The 16,339-nt window shown below is 40.9% G+C and overlaps 1 protein-coding gene across 1 annotated transcript; it reads right to left on the bottom strand.

Moving 5' to 3' along the window:
- Positions 1 to 3,242: 3,242 nt before the first annotated feature.
- LOC137136990 (serrate RNA effector molecule homolog) lies at positions 3,243 to 15,492 on the bottom strand. Its single transcript, XM_067522832.1, has 21 exons — positions 15,333 to 15,492; positions 13,919 to 14,047; positions 11,860 to 11,970; positions 11,358 to 11,501; positions 10,887 to 10,947; positions 10,506 to 10,803; positions 9,962 to 10,188; positions 9,557 to 9,667; positions 9,351 to 9,483; positions 9,094 to 9,221; positions 8,908 to 8,969; positions 8,551 to 8,629; positions 8,297 to 8,461; positions 8,022 to 8,195; positions 7,773 to 7,926; positions 7,436 to 7,548; positions 6,009 to 6,089; positions 5,777 to 5,927; positions 5,498 to 5,599; positions 4,400 to 4,532; positions 3,243 to 4,320 (listed from the first exon to the last, which is right to left on the bottom strand). The coding sequence occupies exons 2-21, from the start codon at positions 14,035 to 14,037 to the stop codon at positions 4,245 to 4,247; spliced, it is 2,622 nt and encodes an 873-aa protein (XP_067378933.1). The 5' UTR covers positions 14,038 to 14,047; positions 15,333 to 15,492; the 3' UTR covers positions 3,243 to 4,244.
- Between the last annotated feature and the right edge of the window lie 847 nt (positions 15,493 to 16,339).

Raw genomic sequence — 16,339 nt, 5'->3', positions numbered from 1 at the left:
ACCAAAAACTGGTCTGATTTGTCACTAAGCCGGAACATTTGTCAGTGGCCTTAAACGCAGAAGATTATGGAAAGTTCCCTTATGATTTGAGCTATGATTGAACTACCAATTGCCGGGTAACTTACTAAATAAATGACGTTAAAATTAGTTAAATAAAAATATGTGATGAAAGTAGTTATTAATCAAAGTTTATTACTCACGAGGTTTATGGCCTTTTTTGGTAAAAGGCTTATATGTAGAATGTAACAATATGTCTTTGCACTATAGTAATTCCTTCTTGTGGCATAGTTCCCAACAACGCAGGTTAGAAAAGACACTGGGACAAATGTATTTATATAGTTCTATTACTTACAAGAGTTTTGAGCAAGTAACTAGTAGTTTAGTAAATAACTTATTACATTTCAAACGAATCCTCCTAAAACTGTCCATTGTGAACCTACGCAAATGTTAGTAGCAAGACAGGCAGAGCAATCTTTTGAGTCACCATCCAAACTTAATTTGATATTATCATAATTAAAGACGTTGGATTGTCACCAAACCAGTACTTTCCAGGTGAAGATTTTGCACTTTGCACTGTTACGAGATACAGGCTTTGAACGAGCGATTATCAAATTATGATGGAATGCTGCAATGACCTACGTAGTTATATAACTGAGCCTGCAGGGGAAGATGAAATAGTTTAGCTTTGACTCATCCACTTCTTGAGAAACAAATCTAAAGCATAAAGAAGTTATCAATCAATAACCATTAACTGTTCCCAACTTGAACCGAGCTTTAGTAACATCTTGAAATTATTAGCAATAATATTCAAATAATAATCCAAATAAAAAAGTGATTTGTTCAAAGATGCTGTAGGTTTAAATTTGACCAAAATGTGAAATAAGCCATAAAGACCATGAATAACATTCATGGCCATTGAGCTCAGGCTTTGTTTGATACAGACACGCAAGCTGATGGTTTTAATTCTTCTTCCTATGCAAAAATCTCAATCATTTCGCTTGTGTTTGTATTGCAATTACACATAGCACGTCTGCTATGTGCCACGTGGGATCTGTGGGAGCAGGTTTTACAGGACATTTAAAGAAACAGCTTGCGTAACAATGGCGATATACAATGAGCGGCCGTCATGATTGACACCTGCCGCTGTTCTTTTCAAAACTAAAAACTCGTTTGAAATGTGACAGAGCAAGAATATGTCACGCTTTCCTGAAGGCGACGAGTATTGTAGATTGATGGTTGAAGGTGCAATTATCATCTTCGCTTCGAATATAAATATTTATTATTCTATATTATATTTGACAAGATCCTTTTTGTTCAACAACAAGCTGTCGTATGTATTTAATTTCCTCACTGTTTCAAACAAGTACTTTTAATAAATGTCAGCTTTGTATTTAGTAATGTGCTGTGTAACTTCCATACTAAGCTGCCAGCTGTGTCCCACAGTCCAGTGCTGATGTTGGCCAATAAATCGAATTAAATCAATTCTGAGGAAGAAATTAAGGGAAGTAAAGTGATACAGACCTGCCGAAGAAAAAATCATATGGATGAGCATTTGCCTTGAAGTATGTGCTTAAACTAAAGTTACGTTAAATCTGCTTATCAAAATACACTTGGAAATTATACAATGTACTGACAAGTACGCGTAAGGTATTTACTGTATTATCCACTGTGTGATTTTATTTATTTTTATTGCGGGCTCTGAGCTACAGCTCGGTGGATTTGATCTTAAGTTTTCCGGCGAAGCCAAAAGAGATGTCCCGGTGCTGTCTCTGCACTGTCCCCCGGACCTGACAGCATCTTTACTCACCCCGTGAGTTTTATTACGTTATCGAAATACAAACAGATTATGAGCGGTGCTTATCACGTCGTCCATCACGCTGCACCTGATTCCAGCATCAAAGAAGTGGACCAGTGAGGCTGTGGGGGAACTTAAGGAGTGTTTGGACTGTACGAACTGGGATGTTTTTACTTCTGCCACTACCGCGCGGACACTGTGACGTCCTACATTAACTCCTGTGAGGACATCGTCACACTGTGGTTCCCTGCAGCCACGGTCAGGAACAAGGCCACTCTACTGAGAAGGTGATTGGCATCGGCCTCCCATCTCTCCAGGATCCGGAGACAGGCCGCCAGGATCGCGGTCGACCCCTCTCATCCCAGACACGAGCTCTTTCAACCCCTCCCGTGTGGTAAGAGGCTCTGGCCCATCAAGACCAGGACCTCAAGCCAAAATCAGTTTCTTCCGCCCAGCAGTCAGCTTGCTGAACAAATCCCCCCAAACTCACAGTACCACTTTTTCTGTACACAGCTTCTTTTATTGTATTTTATTCCAACTCTGTGTACAAACCTCATTGTTGTGTGTCACACCTTTGCATTTTAACTTTCTATTTTAGATTATGTGTTTGCACTTGACACCAAGACAAATACCTAGTAGTGTTAAGTGTTCTTACCTGTGCCTGGCAAAAAACAGGCTTCGGAACACAATGTAAAATTGTGCACGTAGTAACATACTAATGACAGCACTGCAATCACAGAACAATTCGAATCCTCGCTGGGATTGAATATCTTTTGACTACATGACAAATTATCAAAATAACCCCGATAAGATGCAGTGTTTCTACCCATTGAAATCTGGCAAATGATAAACAGAGATGTGCATTTATAAAGTTTATAGTGTTGTACGGTCCAGTTTCTGGGTCTAAATGAATTAATAACACATTAATCTGTCACCAGTCAGATGACAGTCTCCACAAATAAAGCTATTAATATAAATTATCAATAGCCCTATGTGCAACATAAAGTCTCTGTCCTCTGTCTTTCTCCCTTTTGTTAAGAGCATGTAACCTACATGAAACTTGCTGATGGTGTGTTCTGGTGTTGATATACGCTCAGACACTTTATTAAGTACAGTCTGCCTGTACTGGGTCGGACCCCTTTTGCCTTCAGAACAGAATAACTCTACATATTCCACAGATTGCTGAAATTAATGATGACATCTACTGGTCAAACCCTCACACTGTCTCATACTTAAAGCTTCTGTGTGAGACCTTATAAGACCTTTACGTTTATGGGTACTTTTAATAAAAGATACAGCGTGTTATTGAAACTGACAGAAGCTGCTTTATTATTGGTGACAGAAAGTGTAAAAGAGAACTTTTACTGGTGGCTTTCATTAAATACATACTGTATGTAAGGGCCCTCATCAGGGGACAAATGTTATAGATGATACAATACATGAAGTGGAAATTTAAAGGCTAGTGGTCTTTTATTGTGTAAATTACTGTAAGACTTAAGAGATCAGTCGATTGACTTGGACAGACCTACTTACACGTTATACTGCTTTTACTCAATCAACTCTAACAATTACATTTCTTCAAACAAATAAAAAAACGTTTGAGGAAATTGCAATTTCAACAACGTCTGGTAAATCTGCCCTCAGTTACACTTAAACCAAACGTCATTTTATTGTATCCATTGTTTAATTATAACTAAATATGATTTTACTGCTTGTCTGTAGGGCTGGTCCCTGGTTTCTGATCATTTTGCTAACAGTGATAGTTCAGAGTTGTCAATATTTGCTTGTGTTTTTAGAAATAAGGTACTTTACCTTTCTATAACTTTTGTCAATGTTTACTGCAGTCAGTAAGGCAAATTGTTTTAAATACGATCAAGTTGCTCGGAAAACTTGGAAATGAATTCAAGGAAAGTTTCTAAATACTCTAATTCTCAAATTCCCATAAACTCTTACCTGTCCACATAAATTAACCTAGTCAATTGCACTCAATCTGTGTATTAAGTATTCTGGTAACCTTTAAAGTTGGCTCACTTCAGAAACTAATTACAGGTTGTGGTGGACAAGGAGGAAAATCATTTTTCATCAGTTACATGTATCGGTCATTTCGTTTGCTAACAAGGAACAAATAATGCTCAACCACTCACATCAAGGCAGACAACTCATGTATCAATACTGTAACCACAGTAGCATCGTCAGACTTCCTGTATTGAACTTTATTTAAAAGTGGAACAAATCTGATCATCATCACTATTTACTGGCAGTTAAAATTGTGCCTGCTGACACACACGCACACACAGACACGCACACATACACACACAGCCCTACAGTTTCTGTCCTAATGAAATAAAAGGTGAACAAACAATGGAGGGAAAAATCAAAGGAATCAGGGGAAATATAAAAAAAGGTTAAAAAAAAAAAAAGATAACATCCTGTGATTTTACTGTCATGTTTAGAAGAAGTCGAGGTCATCTGGAGCATCGAGGTCTCTGTACTCAATGATGGACCGAGGGTCCCCTCGCATGCCCCTGCATAGACACAGTGAAGGGAGTCAAACTATGTACAATGGAGCCTTTCTTTGTGCACCATCATCTTTGTGTCTTCTACCTGCTGTTTCGTTGTTTCCCAGGAAACCCTCCTCCTCCTCCTCCTCCTCCTCCTCCTCCTAAATGACCTCTAAAGTTTTCATAGTTACCACGTCCCGCTGAAAACTGATTGGGGGGGTATGGAGCGCCGCCACCTGCAAAACACATGGATGCATACCAATACCGTAAATTATTGCTTTGTGATACGCTACAATTAAAAAAAAAAATTAAATAAAAAAAAATTATAGATGGTTTGTCCTGAACCTCTGCAACTTATGGGTCAACATGACCTGGTCCCTAAAACGCATTTTTAGAACCGAGGACCTTCTTGCCGTGAGGCAAGAGTGATAACCACTCTCCCACCGCCCACAGAGCAGAACGGTTGATTTAGCAGACATGATACCAACATAAATATATTTTAATACAGTAATAATCTGACAGGGACAGTACAGAAAGTGAGACACACAAATTTCACATTCATTTTAACCAGTGGAATACAAATAAAGCAATATTTACTTACAAATGGCAAAAAATTAGAAGGAGACAACGAAAATATTAACAACTATGATGAATTGGTTCCTATTTTCTAAACAATATTGTGAAAGCCCAACAAATTGCAAAGCTTCCTTACATAGAATATACTCGGGCAGGCCACTGATGTATAGTTACGGCTGCACAAGTATGATTTTCTTTTTCCATCTTAAGAGAATGACGGAATCCACGATCAATCAACTAGAGGAGTATTTCCCCTCACTTTGACGTAGTAGGCTACTTATTTGCTGGTTAAAATATCAAACAGTAGCCCAGACAATCTGTCACTTACTTTTTCATGCTTTAAAACATTGACAGAAGTATGTAAAAACTGACTCCCTGACACGCTGCAACGTTGACTCAAAGTCCTACAGAAGCAAACTAGACTCCAGTCAAATCGCTTGTAACTTTTGATTTGATTCAATGGCGTAAAATTCTCAGTGTTCACATTATGGAGGTTTTAACTTTAACCCCTGCAATGATGATGAGACAGAAAACAGTCTCTTTGAACATTACACCAAAGCAATTATGTTCCTCAGATTTTATACAAATCTTGCATGTGATGATGTAAGTGTCTGAGAGTGTGTACCAGGGAAGCCCGGCATGGGAGGTCTGACTCCAGGTGGATATCCCAGGAGACTCTGCTGCTGTGGCGACTGGCCAGGAAATCCAGGTATACCAGGGGGAGTGGCTGTAACAGCAACAGATACTCTCAGTACATTGTTTTCAAGACAGTGAGCCGAAATATTAGTTTCCTACTTCTCCCAGTACAACACCACACAGAAGGAACGTCAGCTTGTTGAGTTTGTGTAGTGAAATTAAGCAACGATGACTGATTGTCAGATGATGTCTTAAGTGGCCATCTCACCTTGTGCTGGTGGTGGGAGGGGTTTGTTCTCAGGAAGAGAAGGTCTTTTAGCGTCCAGCAGGAAATTGTTAAAGAACACGACTTCCTGTCTTACCCCAGCAACCTTCTCTGCGTGTTTGTTCAGGATGTGTTTACGCACAAACTCTGGTGCCTAAACAGTAAGAACAACCGTTACCACTGTACCCGCTGAGTTATACTGGACACACAGACACACACAGGTAGCTGAACTCACCTTGAACTTCTTCCCGCTTAGAGGACAGAGCCACTTGTCTTTACTGAGCTCCTGAGTGTTGGCGGATAAGAACTTCTCCACCTGGAAACACATTCGGAGAGGTTATACAGACGCAGAGAGCAGTTTAGAGGAACTTTATTGCAGTTTTTAAAACAACTGGCTAAAGTCCCTGATTTTTGCGTGTCCACAGCACAAGCACTATGCCCGATAAGATGGTCTCAGAGTTTAAATATGATGTGTTTACGGTCATTTGCCTAAAGGGAAACAGATTTATTACAAATATTTAACGACTCACCACAAATCAATCCAGGAATACATAAATGCATACCCACCATTAGCCAGTCTGCATCACTTTAGAGCAGGGGTCTCAAACTCAAATTACCTGGGGGCCGCAGGAGGCAGAGTCTAGGTGAGGCTGGGTAGCATCAGGTATTCCACAAAAAAAAAAAAAAAAAACATGGCTTCTCTTGCCTACTTCTTGCTGCCAGAGACCTGGCAGCGCTTCCTCTCACATAGCTGAGCCACATTTGGCTTGAGGGAGGAAGCAGTTGAGACCCTCAGTATGGCTTGAAGATGATCGTCAGTAAGTCTGGACCTGTACTCTGACTTATTGACGTTCAAGTTACAGAAAAACTTTTCGCACAAATATGTGCTCCCAAAAAGTCACATGGTCCACTTGAACAGTTTAGAAAGCTCAGGGGAGCCGGGGGTCAATTCTCTCAAACATGGCCCAAGCTTGTCTGCTTTTCCACTCACCTCCCTGAACTTGGCTTTGAGGGCAGAGTGGCACTTGTAGGTCAGTGAGCTCCATTTGAAGCACAGGAGGGGCATTATTTTCTATAATAACCACATGGATTCAGCGGTACGTCCTAGCTACCACAGATGTTCCGTCGATTACATAACCGAGGCGGGTGAGCCCCTGATGAGGCTCCGGCCTGCCTCTGAAGCGGGAGGGCAGGCGGGAGCTGGCTGAGTGGCCCCAACGGATGTCGTTCACGCCTGTAACGTTGGCTTCGTCCAGCTCAAAGTCAAACATGCTAGTTTCAAACATAGTAAGAAGTAGTAATTCTATGACGGCTATGTGGTGATACACGGGCGCCTGCACAGTTGTGCAATGTTTGTCCGCTTGCATTAAGCCCGGGTGATGGCCCCGCCCCCGGGAGCCTTATACTCCGCTGCTATTGATAGGTTTGTTCAGCTTGCACAAAAAAGGAACCTTCACCACACAATACGGTAGACTGCCATTCATAAAACATCAAACTTTCATATCGTCTCACGGGCCGCACATGGCCCCCGGGCAGCGAGTGTAAGACCCCTGGTTTAGAGTTTCTACTGGCAACCAGATGCAAGCAGAAAAAAAGCCCCCGAAAAAGTACCTAAAATATTTTGATTTGACAGCTCATAAAGACAGTGAGTCTGACATCTACCTCTATTTCTGGGTCTTTCTTCCCCAGTCTAGCAGCTTCTTCTTCACTCAGAGTCTCTGAAGGGGAGAGCAGAGGAGCCAGACGCTCTTCGCACATCCTCTGATGTTCACTCACTGTGCAAAATAATAAAAAAAAAATAAAAAAAAAAAAATCAGAGAACCAGGTTACACTACGAGTTTCACACACACACACACACACACTACTATTATCAGTCCAATTCACTTCAAGTCTTCAAACACATTTACATTAATGTTCTGTGGATCCTACAAAGAATATGTGGATTTCTGACCAACAGTTATATAAATGGTAGAATTTATCTCTGTGTGTGAGTGTTTACCTTCAGCTGCTGTTATTTTAGCCACAGGTAAGGGTCCTCGTACATGGATAAGCCCACAGCGATGAGGCATTTCATCCTCAGCAGGATACTCACAGAAGTTATAATAATCTACAGAGTGAACCAGACGCAGGTAGAGCAGCAGTCTGTCCAGCACCTGCATGCACGAATGTACATACAAAAATTCACTGCCATCAGAAAATAAACTTTGAAATGGAAGACACAGAATCAGACAGGCAAAGCTCCCCACACCTTCAGCAGTTTCTCATCTGTCTCCACGGTGACGTCAGAGGAGGAGGCAGGATCTTTGCTGTCACCTGCATCGTCATTGTTCCCCCCAGCGGCGCCTATCAGCTCCTCCTCCTCAGCGCTCACCTCCTCTATCAGGTAATCTGTGATGTTCTTCAGGACGGGGTTGGTCTCCATCTGCACATGCACACACACACAAAGAATAGCAATTACTAAGGTGTTATGGATAATATTGAAAAACAGAGTCAAAAGGAGTATTAATGGAACCGGGAGTGTACCTGTCCAGCCCATAACTCCCCCCTCTGGTCCAGACTGTGGACTAGTCGGGCAGACAGACGGATGTCGTTCCTCACCACCGGTTTGTGGTGAGTCAGGCCATTGACATTGCGAACACGTCGGCACAGATCTCTGTTGACCACCGGTGACAGTTCACAGTCTCTAAGCTGAGAGACCAAGACAGGAAAATAAGCATCGTCACATTCATCCATCGGCCTGTGTTACACTTATGCTGATTGCGTATTTGTGTATTTACTCGGATATTCTGAAGATTCCAGCACGTCTCCTTAATGTTCACGCTGCGGTCAAAAGTCACCCAACACCGCCTGAAGAACCTGACACACACACACGAGCAAATTAAACATATACCAAAACAAAATGTAAACACTTAACAGGTGATGGCAGTAGATGGAAAGTCCCAGGGTAAATATGTAAGTACGACCCAGTAGTGGGTCAGCTTAGATTATTAAAATAACGTAAACTGGGCAATAAGGCTCAAAGATATTATCGCATTACACTTCTTTATTATGGATAATTAAAATATACATTTATTACCATTGACAAAGACGATAAAAAATATTTAACGTGTTTGTTATAACTCAATACTTCTCACCTCCTCTCAGGCTGAGGGTCTGACAGTGCCACCCGCAGAAAGCCCGGGTACCTGCGACACAACTACAACCAAATGAATCAGGTTAGCAAAGGTGCTAAAAGTTGGTGTGTGTGTGTGTGTGTGTGTGTGTGTGTGTGTGTGTGTGTGTGTGTGTGTGTGTGTGTGTGTGTGTGTGTGTTTTCTCACAGCAGTAATCTCTTCCTTGGACACCTCTGGAGGGATGCTCCTGATGAAGAGGGAGGTGGTGAGGTGCAGGGGACGGGGCTTCGGCGGAGCTTCCTTCTCTCTCTCCTTCCCTCTTTCTTTACGTCGCTCTAGAAACAAGGACACGTGTATAGTTCAGACTTAAGAACAAAAACATGAATCCACAACACCGACAGCTGTTAACAGATCAGATCTGATCGAAAACTGATAATTTGGACTGAGGATTTATGTCCATTTACCATTTTCTCCATCTTCTTCCTCTTCCTCCTTCTCCTCATCTTCATCTTTCTCTCCATCAGAGTGTGAGGAGTCCGAATCTGAGGCACTGCCCTCCCCACTGTCAGCTGATATGCTGCGTTTTCGCTTCCTACCCTAAGAAAAGGAGAAGGATTTAAACCAAGAACTTTAATTGTTTCACCATCAGCTGCAATGATACTGAACTCACTTTCTTAGTTGTCTTCTTCTCCTCTTCCTCCTCTTCTTCGTCTTTCTTATCTTCCTCCTCTTCTTCATCCTTGTTCTTCTCTCCATTCTGCTTGGCCTCCTCTTCACAGTCCTGAGACAAAACAGAAAAGAAAACTACAGGGTCTAATATTTTTCAGAGAAAACAAGCTGTGGAGCTTCATCACACAGAAAAGAGCGAAGTGACTTGGTGACTTCTTTTTATCACAAACAATAACACTCACATAAGAAACTGATTCAGCCTTGGATCACAGATAATCACAGTTAAATATTAGTTTTTATATCAGTCTGTATCTGTTCTGAACTTTCACCAATTTCCCTTCCAATTATAGTCAATATGACATTTTCAGTTGGCACTGTTACTTTGACAATTGATACTGATTCTGACCTTATTAGAGTCTTTTGTCTCTCCTGTCTCTCTGCTGCTCATGTCTTCTGTCCGACTCCCTGACGGCTCAGGGCCAGTGTTAGCGCTCACGTTTGCTCCATTGGGATCTCCCTGACCCTTCTCGCCTCCAGTGCTGCTGCTGCTGCTCGCCTCCCCACCGGCAGGAGCAGTCGGTGCTTCCAGGACCTGCAGGTCAAAGTCTGTTCCTCCCTCCATTTTTATTACAGCTGCATAGCCAGACAGATGAATAACAGAGACGTCAGAGCTGCAAATCCACCTTTGCAAAGACTTTTCTTTCTCAGAGTTTCTGTGTGTTAACTAAATTAACTTTAAGAATTTCTTAATGCCACATACGCTCAGTAACTTTCTTACAGTCGAACAATTGAGTCATATCTTTGTCAATACTTTCCAAATGTGAATAAACAAAAACCTAACTGGATCTGGATGGAAACAAATGCAAACAGTGGCAAACAGCCATATAAGTGCATTATTTGAATGTTTTGTAAGTCTCTTAGTTTGTGAATCCCATTTTATTATACTTCACCTGCATCCAAAAGTTTGATGATGGCAGGGCCATGGTCCATATCCAGTGACATGTTGTCCAGCCAGTTATTGTCTAGCAAAAATAGGAAGACGCTCAGTCGGGTTTTGAGGGCGTCTAGAGACTCTGCCTTCCTCGCTGCAATGTCTTCGGGGTGGTATTTGGAGCGAAACCATTCCTGGTCTTTGTGCTGAAGGAAGAAGTCCTGCAGCTGCTGTCGCCTGAAATCCAGTTTATACTGGTTGTAGCGCTTCACAGCCTCTGTCTCATCAACGCTGTCCTCCATGTTCAACAGAAACTCCTGCAGAGACATACAGGAAGGTATCAAGACAACTACTCTACAACTTCCACATCCAGCTTTCACTTTTTTGTTTACTTGCTGACCTTAAAGCTCCTCATGACAGGAGGACCAGGGCGAGGGAGGTCTGGATCCACCATCCCTAACCTGAGAAAACAAACATTCATGAATTCAAAATTCAATGCTATTATATATAAAAACACTACTATTAAGGACGGCAATCATGAACTGGCTGCTCCTCAAACTTAAGTCTGTAAGCCAGAAGAGCATAGCCCCATAAAAGCATTGTCGACTCCAGTGTACCAACCACCATTCAATCCAGCATGTTTCCTTTAGTCTGTATTACTGGATATAATTTGTTAAATTTGTTCAACCAAAGTTGACACCATAAAAGATTATTTAATTGCATTTAATTCAAGGCCGGTGAAGAAGGGACAGTCAAAATGTGTCAGTATTTTCCCCTGGTGTGCAAACATGTAAGATTCAATGAAATAAAGGTTTTTTTAATGTATATAGGAATAAAATGGGAAAAACATTAACAATAACAAACTGCTTACCTGCCCTGCAACAGGTGACCTCCATGAGGTGGGTGAAGGTGGGGGAGATCAGGGTGCCAGCCCTGAGGGCCTGCCCCTGGAAAAGGTCCCCCACCTCCTCCATATGGCAAGTCATAGTGGTATGGCTCCCCTCGGTGGTCTTCCCTGGAAAATTACAAAATATGAGTCTTAGAATGAAAGCTGACACACGAACACTTGGAAAATAAAAATACATATTTTTAAAAATCAATTCAATTGAACTTTATTTATATAGTCCCAATTCACAACGAAGTCATCTCAAGGAACTTTAAATAATAAAGTCAAGATGTAGAGAAAACTCAACAATTCTCCCTCGAGCAAGACCTACATGAAAAAGGCAACAAAAAGCAACAAGAAAACATCGGGCGTGTTGGTAGGACCAGTAGCTGCAAACTGAAAACACACAACTCCAAAGACGGGGACACGTGGGGGAAGGGACAGAGAGAGACAATCACAACTATATGTGCTTCTGCTACGCACTCACCAATCTCTCCTCATGCGTTTGTGCTGCGGGCTGATGTGCCTAGGTGGAGAAAATCTCTCTCTGCGACCACGATCATAATCCCGCCTCCTCTCTCTGCCACGGTCCCATTCCCTAAAGCATGGAACATTTTATGGAAACATTTCATTGAAAGATGAAAAATAAAAAGAAAAAGTCTGAAAAAACATGTTATGCTTAGTACGAAGAAATAAATTTAACAGTTGGGGCTGTGCAATATGACCAAAACATTTCATCAATATATTACAGAATGCACAAATAGCTAGTACAAGTAGTCCTTCATAAGAACATATATGGCAGGGGGATTAAGGATTAAGCTTTTTACCATTTTATCATAACGGGATGCAATTTTTTCATCCAACTTTACTTAGTTTTCATTTCACCCCACCTTAAAAGTTGCTGGTAGCTGAGGAGCTGTAGCGATGCTGCAAGCTAATGTTAACTAAATTTAAAAAACACTATTTCCACCTACTTCCACAGATTTCTACTCTCTGATGGTCTGTAAGGAGCAAGTATGACAGCATATACACTACTCACAAAGAGTTAGACATATTCCACTTTTAGGTGAAAATCTAAAAAGTTCAAGCTACAGTGATATGTCATGAAATTACAGCATTTAAGCAGAAGAATGGTCATTTCTTAATCTCAAACAATTTATTGAAACAAAATCTAAAAACAGTGGTGGGTATGTTAACGTCTCAGTAACTTGTCTTTGAGCATCAACTTGACAACGCTGCCCCATGATGTTCACAACTCGACTTATTGTCTGCTGAATCATGGCCTTCCACTCTTCTCGAAGAGCCGCCCTCAGGTCATCGAGGTTCTGGGGTGCAAGGTTACGACCCTCCACACGACAAATCAGCTGATCCATAGGTTTTCTATGGGATTCGGGTCTGGAGGTGTGGGCCATTTCATTGGAGGCACCCCAGCCTCCAGCAGCCGTTTCCTGATGATGCGACCTCGATGAACTTCGCCATTGTCATCCATGAAGATGCGATCAGGCCTGTGATGCTCATGTACTATTGGCTTGACACAGCACCAATCACACGGTGTAGGGCAGTTCTGTTCTGACTAGACACAACTGTCCAGACTGTAACATCACCGTCTGATGACAACAGTGGCTGATGCATAGCATTATCCTTGACATCTCCAACAGCACTGGCGGCCAACATTTCTGCTCAATGTCAATAGACTCTCATCAGAGCAGCACTGAGGCCCACTGGTTACTTATCCAGTGCAAATGCTCCCTGGCCCATGCAAGATGATGATGATGACTGTGCCTGGTAATGTAGTCAGGTACCCTTACAGGTCTTCTAGCAGGCAGACCATGCTGATGCTGATGGTTTCAAATGCTCTGATGTGACATTCATGTGCCTCTCGCATCCCTTAAATGTGCCTGGAGTTGAGTGGCATTCATCATCCGGTTCAGCAGGGGACTGTTCACAATGAAGCAGTCATCAGCATGGGATGTGGCCAAAGGACGTCCACTTCTAGTCTCTCTTGACTCTGTTGCAACCTGCTGACAACAATACTACTCAGGGGCAACTTCCTTCTGAGAGGATCCCATTTGAAGCCTTGCAATGTCCAGGTACTGTTGATCAATTGTTAGGTGTCTTCTTGGTCTCATGATGTCAAAATGTGAACAGCATAATGGAGACAACTCTTTAAATAGAAATTGTCAGTGAACCAGAACATTTAGTGGTCGATTCGTGCATCAGATATTTATGTGGTTAATCAACTTGTTAGAGAACAGCGTGTTATACAGTAAGTACTCAAACATTGAACAGTTGGAAAATTTGCATGGAAAAGAGAATCATCATAGAACTTCAAATATCCTTAACTCTTTGTGAGTAGTGTAAACCATCTATTGCACAGCCCTATTAACAGTTAGTACAAATATCTACACAGATTAATAAACATGGCTCAAATAATAATAAAACATGGCTAAATAGGAAAGAGGTCAAGAAAAATGATGCAGCTTCAAACTAATTCAAAGGTGAAAAATAAAAAATAGCTTTTGTTACTAAAACCCAAGTGTGTTTACCTGTCAGGCCAGTCATCCCTCCGTCTTTCCTCTCTCTCTCTTGACCTTTCCATGTCACTCCTCTCTCTTCTAAACTTGTCTCGTCTCCTCCTGTCAAACTCGTCATCACTGTCGCCCATTGGACTAAAACTGAACATCCAATATTTTTATATCATTATTAGAAACTTAAGTTGGAGGCTAAAGTGCATCATTACTGTGCAAGTTCAGGGAGAAAAAAAATGTAACTGTACTAAGACCAAATATAAACATTGTCATATTTAAACAAATATATTTTGGTAGGTTTTCCTGGAAAATGAGAAACACAATCGATAATTAATAAAAAACAAAATTAGCAACTTTTGGTGCTTTTAGGGCTGTTTCTGCAGTTCTAACTGCAAAGGTGGATCAAGGCAACAGCAGTGACTGTGACACAGCTCAAGAACATTAAGCTAAGTTACTTTAAATGCAACATATAGATTTTGTGTCATAAATCAATTACAACTCACTGAAATATAAATGCAGACATGATATTAATTGTGACATGCACCTTTTCACTCAGTTAAACTCACTTAAAGTCAGACAATAAGAGGGATTCTCAACTAATACGAGCTGCTTCCAGATAACTGTGTTATTTCTGATGATCAATGACTTCACAACAATGCTAGATTTAATTTACATCTACTCATCTGGGTGTAAACAGTATCCAAACTTCAGTGGCACCTTTTCGGCACTGTACCTTTAAACTAGCTTTGAACGTGCTCGCACGATGCAAATATTAGCAGATGTCAACTTCTTGAACTCCTTTTATGGAATGTGAGACTGGTCAATGCACAAAAGGCCTTTAAGAGAACAGCTGCCGCTGTACAGATCTGCGACCACTGGATGTTTCCCCACTGGGGGACGAATAAAGGTTTGTCTTATCTTATTACTTCGCATTCCATAGGCAACTTCAAGCTTCAGTCATATTGAGGCACCGCCTGCGGGACATTTATTACTATGAAATGTGTTTCTTTCACTAAATCACTAGTAGAACGTAGTAGAGTTCACCCTTTCATACATGTACTTAAACCCTGGGCACTGCTGTTACAGACAGAGTCGAGGTTTGGTCATTGTCAGAACTTGAACTGATGATTAGCGTGTTAGCTTTAAAGAAACTTTATTGGTAGAGACTCATGTTGATTGCTACATCCTCTGTCTACAAACTAAGATAAAGCATAATTTAAACGTATAGAAAAAGAAACAACGAAATTGCACCATAATGTGTAACGCTAACGTTAGCATGTAGCGTGCTTACCGGAGCTAACAAGCTAGTTAGCATATTAGCTAAACCAATATGCTAACGCTGCAATATTTCGGGCCTCTACTCTCTTTAGTTCGTGCTGGCGTTGATATTTAGCTAACAAACACTGTTAATCGATCTGCAGTTGTGTTTTACCTGAACGTCTGCCAGTAAAAACCACGAAATTCGCTCGTCAACCAAGGCAACAACACTATTATCCCGCCGCCAGTCGGAGAGCTCAAAAACACCAACGAGACTTCCGCTTCAATCTACTTCCGTTCGGGTTGTAGTTTTCGCTTGCCCCCTGGTGGTCTGAAGTGAAATGAAACAAAATTAAAAAACTAAAGAACCTGCCTTCTGTTCAACGGCCAACTCAGTAAGACGTTGGGCAAATGTTGAGAGGTAAAAAAAAATAAGGCAATAAAGTGTTAATATATGCTCATTTAATACACGTGAAATCATAACATTATCTCGACTTGAGCCCCAGTCATCCAAAAACTACTGATTCAGCTATTTCTATAAAATAGAAAATAAAGCAATAAAGTATATCAGGTGATTATTTCATGTGTACTCAAAAACTGCAGTTAATAGTAATTAACGGTAATTAATGTTACCAGACATAATTGATGGGTTGAAGCTCTTTAACTATATGATCTGATTCCTTTTTTCACTTTTATTCCTGAGCTGTTCGTATGTGATTGAGAAGAAGGTGTAGGCAATGTCAAGTTTAAGATCCGGAAGCCAAAGAGGAAAATTACTGCATACCAGCTCACTTTGAGTAAAGCTAATATGTCAAATAAGTCTTTTAAACCACGGAAGGAGAAAATGTAAGTCAATTTTGATTAGTAATGTAGTGGAGTAGATATTTGCTCTTAAATATAGTGAAGTAAAAGTCAAAGTTAACATAATTAAATTGACTTAATTTAAAGTACAGATATATGAAAATGTATTTAAGTACAGAATCAAATTACTTTTACTTGTACAAATGAATCCTAAGTAACAAAGTACAAGTACTTTGTACATTCCACCACTTGTCCCACCCAAATCAGCCATGTCTTTTGTTTTAGTAAAACATTTGGATTTTGGTCCAAAAAAAGTGCATTATTTTTATTTAATTTTTTTGTGGGAATTAAGCTGCTGTCTCCCACTTGATAATTGTCTAT

This window comes from Channa argus, chromosome 12 (genome assembly GCF_033026475.1).
Source record: "Channa argus isolate prfri chromosome 12, Channa argus male v1.0, whole genome shotgun sequence".
Classification (NCBI taxonomy): Eukaryota; Metazoa; Chordata; class Actinopteri; order Anabantiformes; family Channidae; genus Channa; species Channa argus.
Note: the sequence above shows the minus strand (reverse complement) of the source record. Positions and strands in the feature narration are given on the sequence as shown.

Bases quoted from the DNA above. Each gene is read 5' to 3' on its own strand.
- LOC137136990 (XM_067522832.1), bottom strand. From the start codon at position 14,037: ATGGGCGACAGTGATGACGAGTTTGACAGGAGGAGACGAGACAAGTTT. The intron at 11,502-11,859 runs GTGAGTGCGTAG...GTAATTTTCCAG, and splicing joins AAACGCATGAGGAGAGATTG to GGAAGACCACCGAGGGGAGC. The intron at 7,927-8,021 runs GTGTGGGGAGCT...TCGTGCATGCAG, and splicing joins CAGATGAGAAACTGCTGAAG to GTGCTGGACAGACTGCTGCT.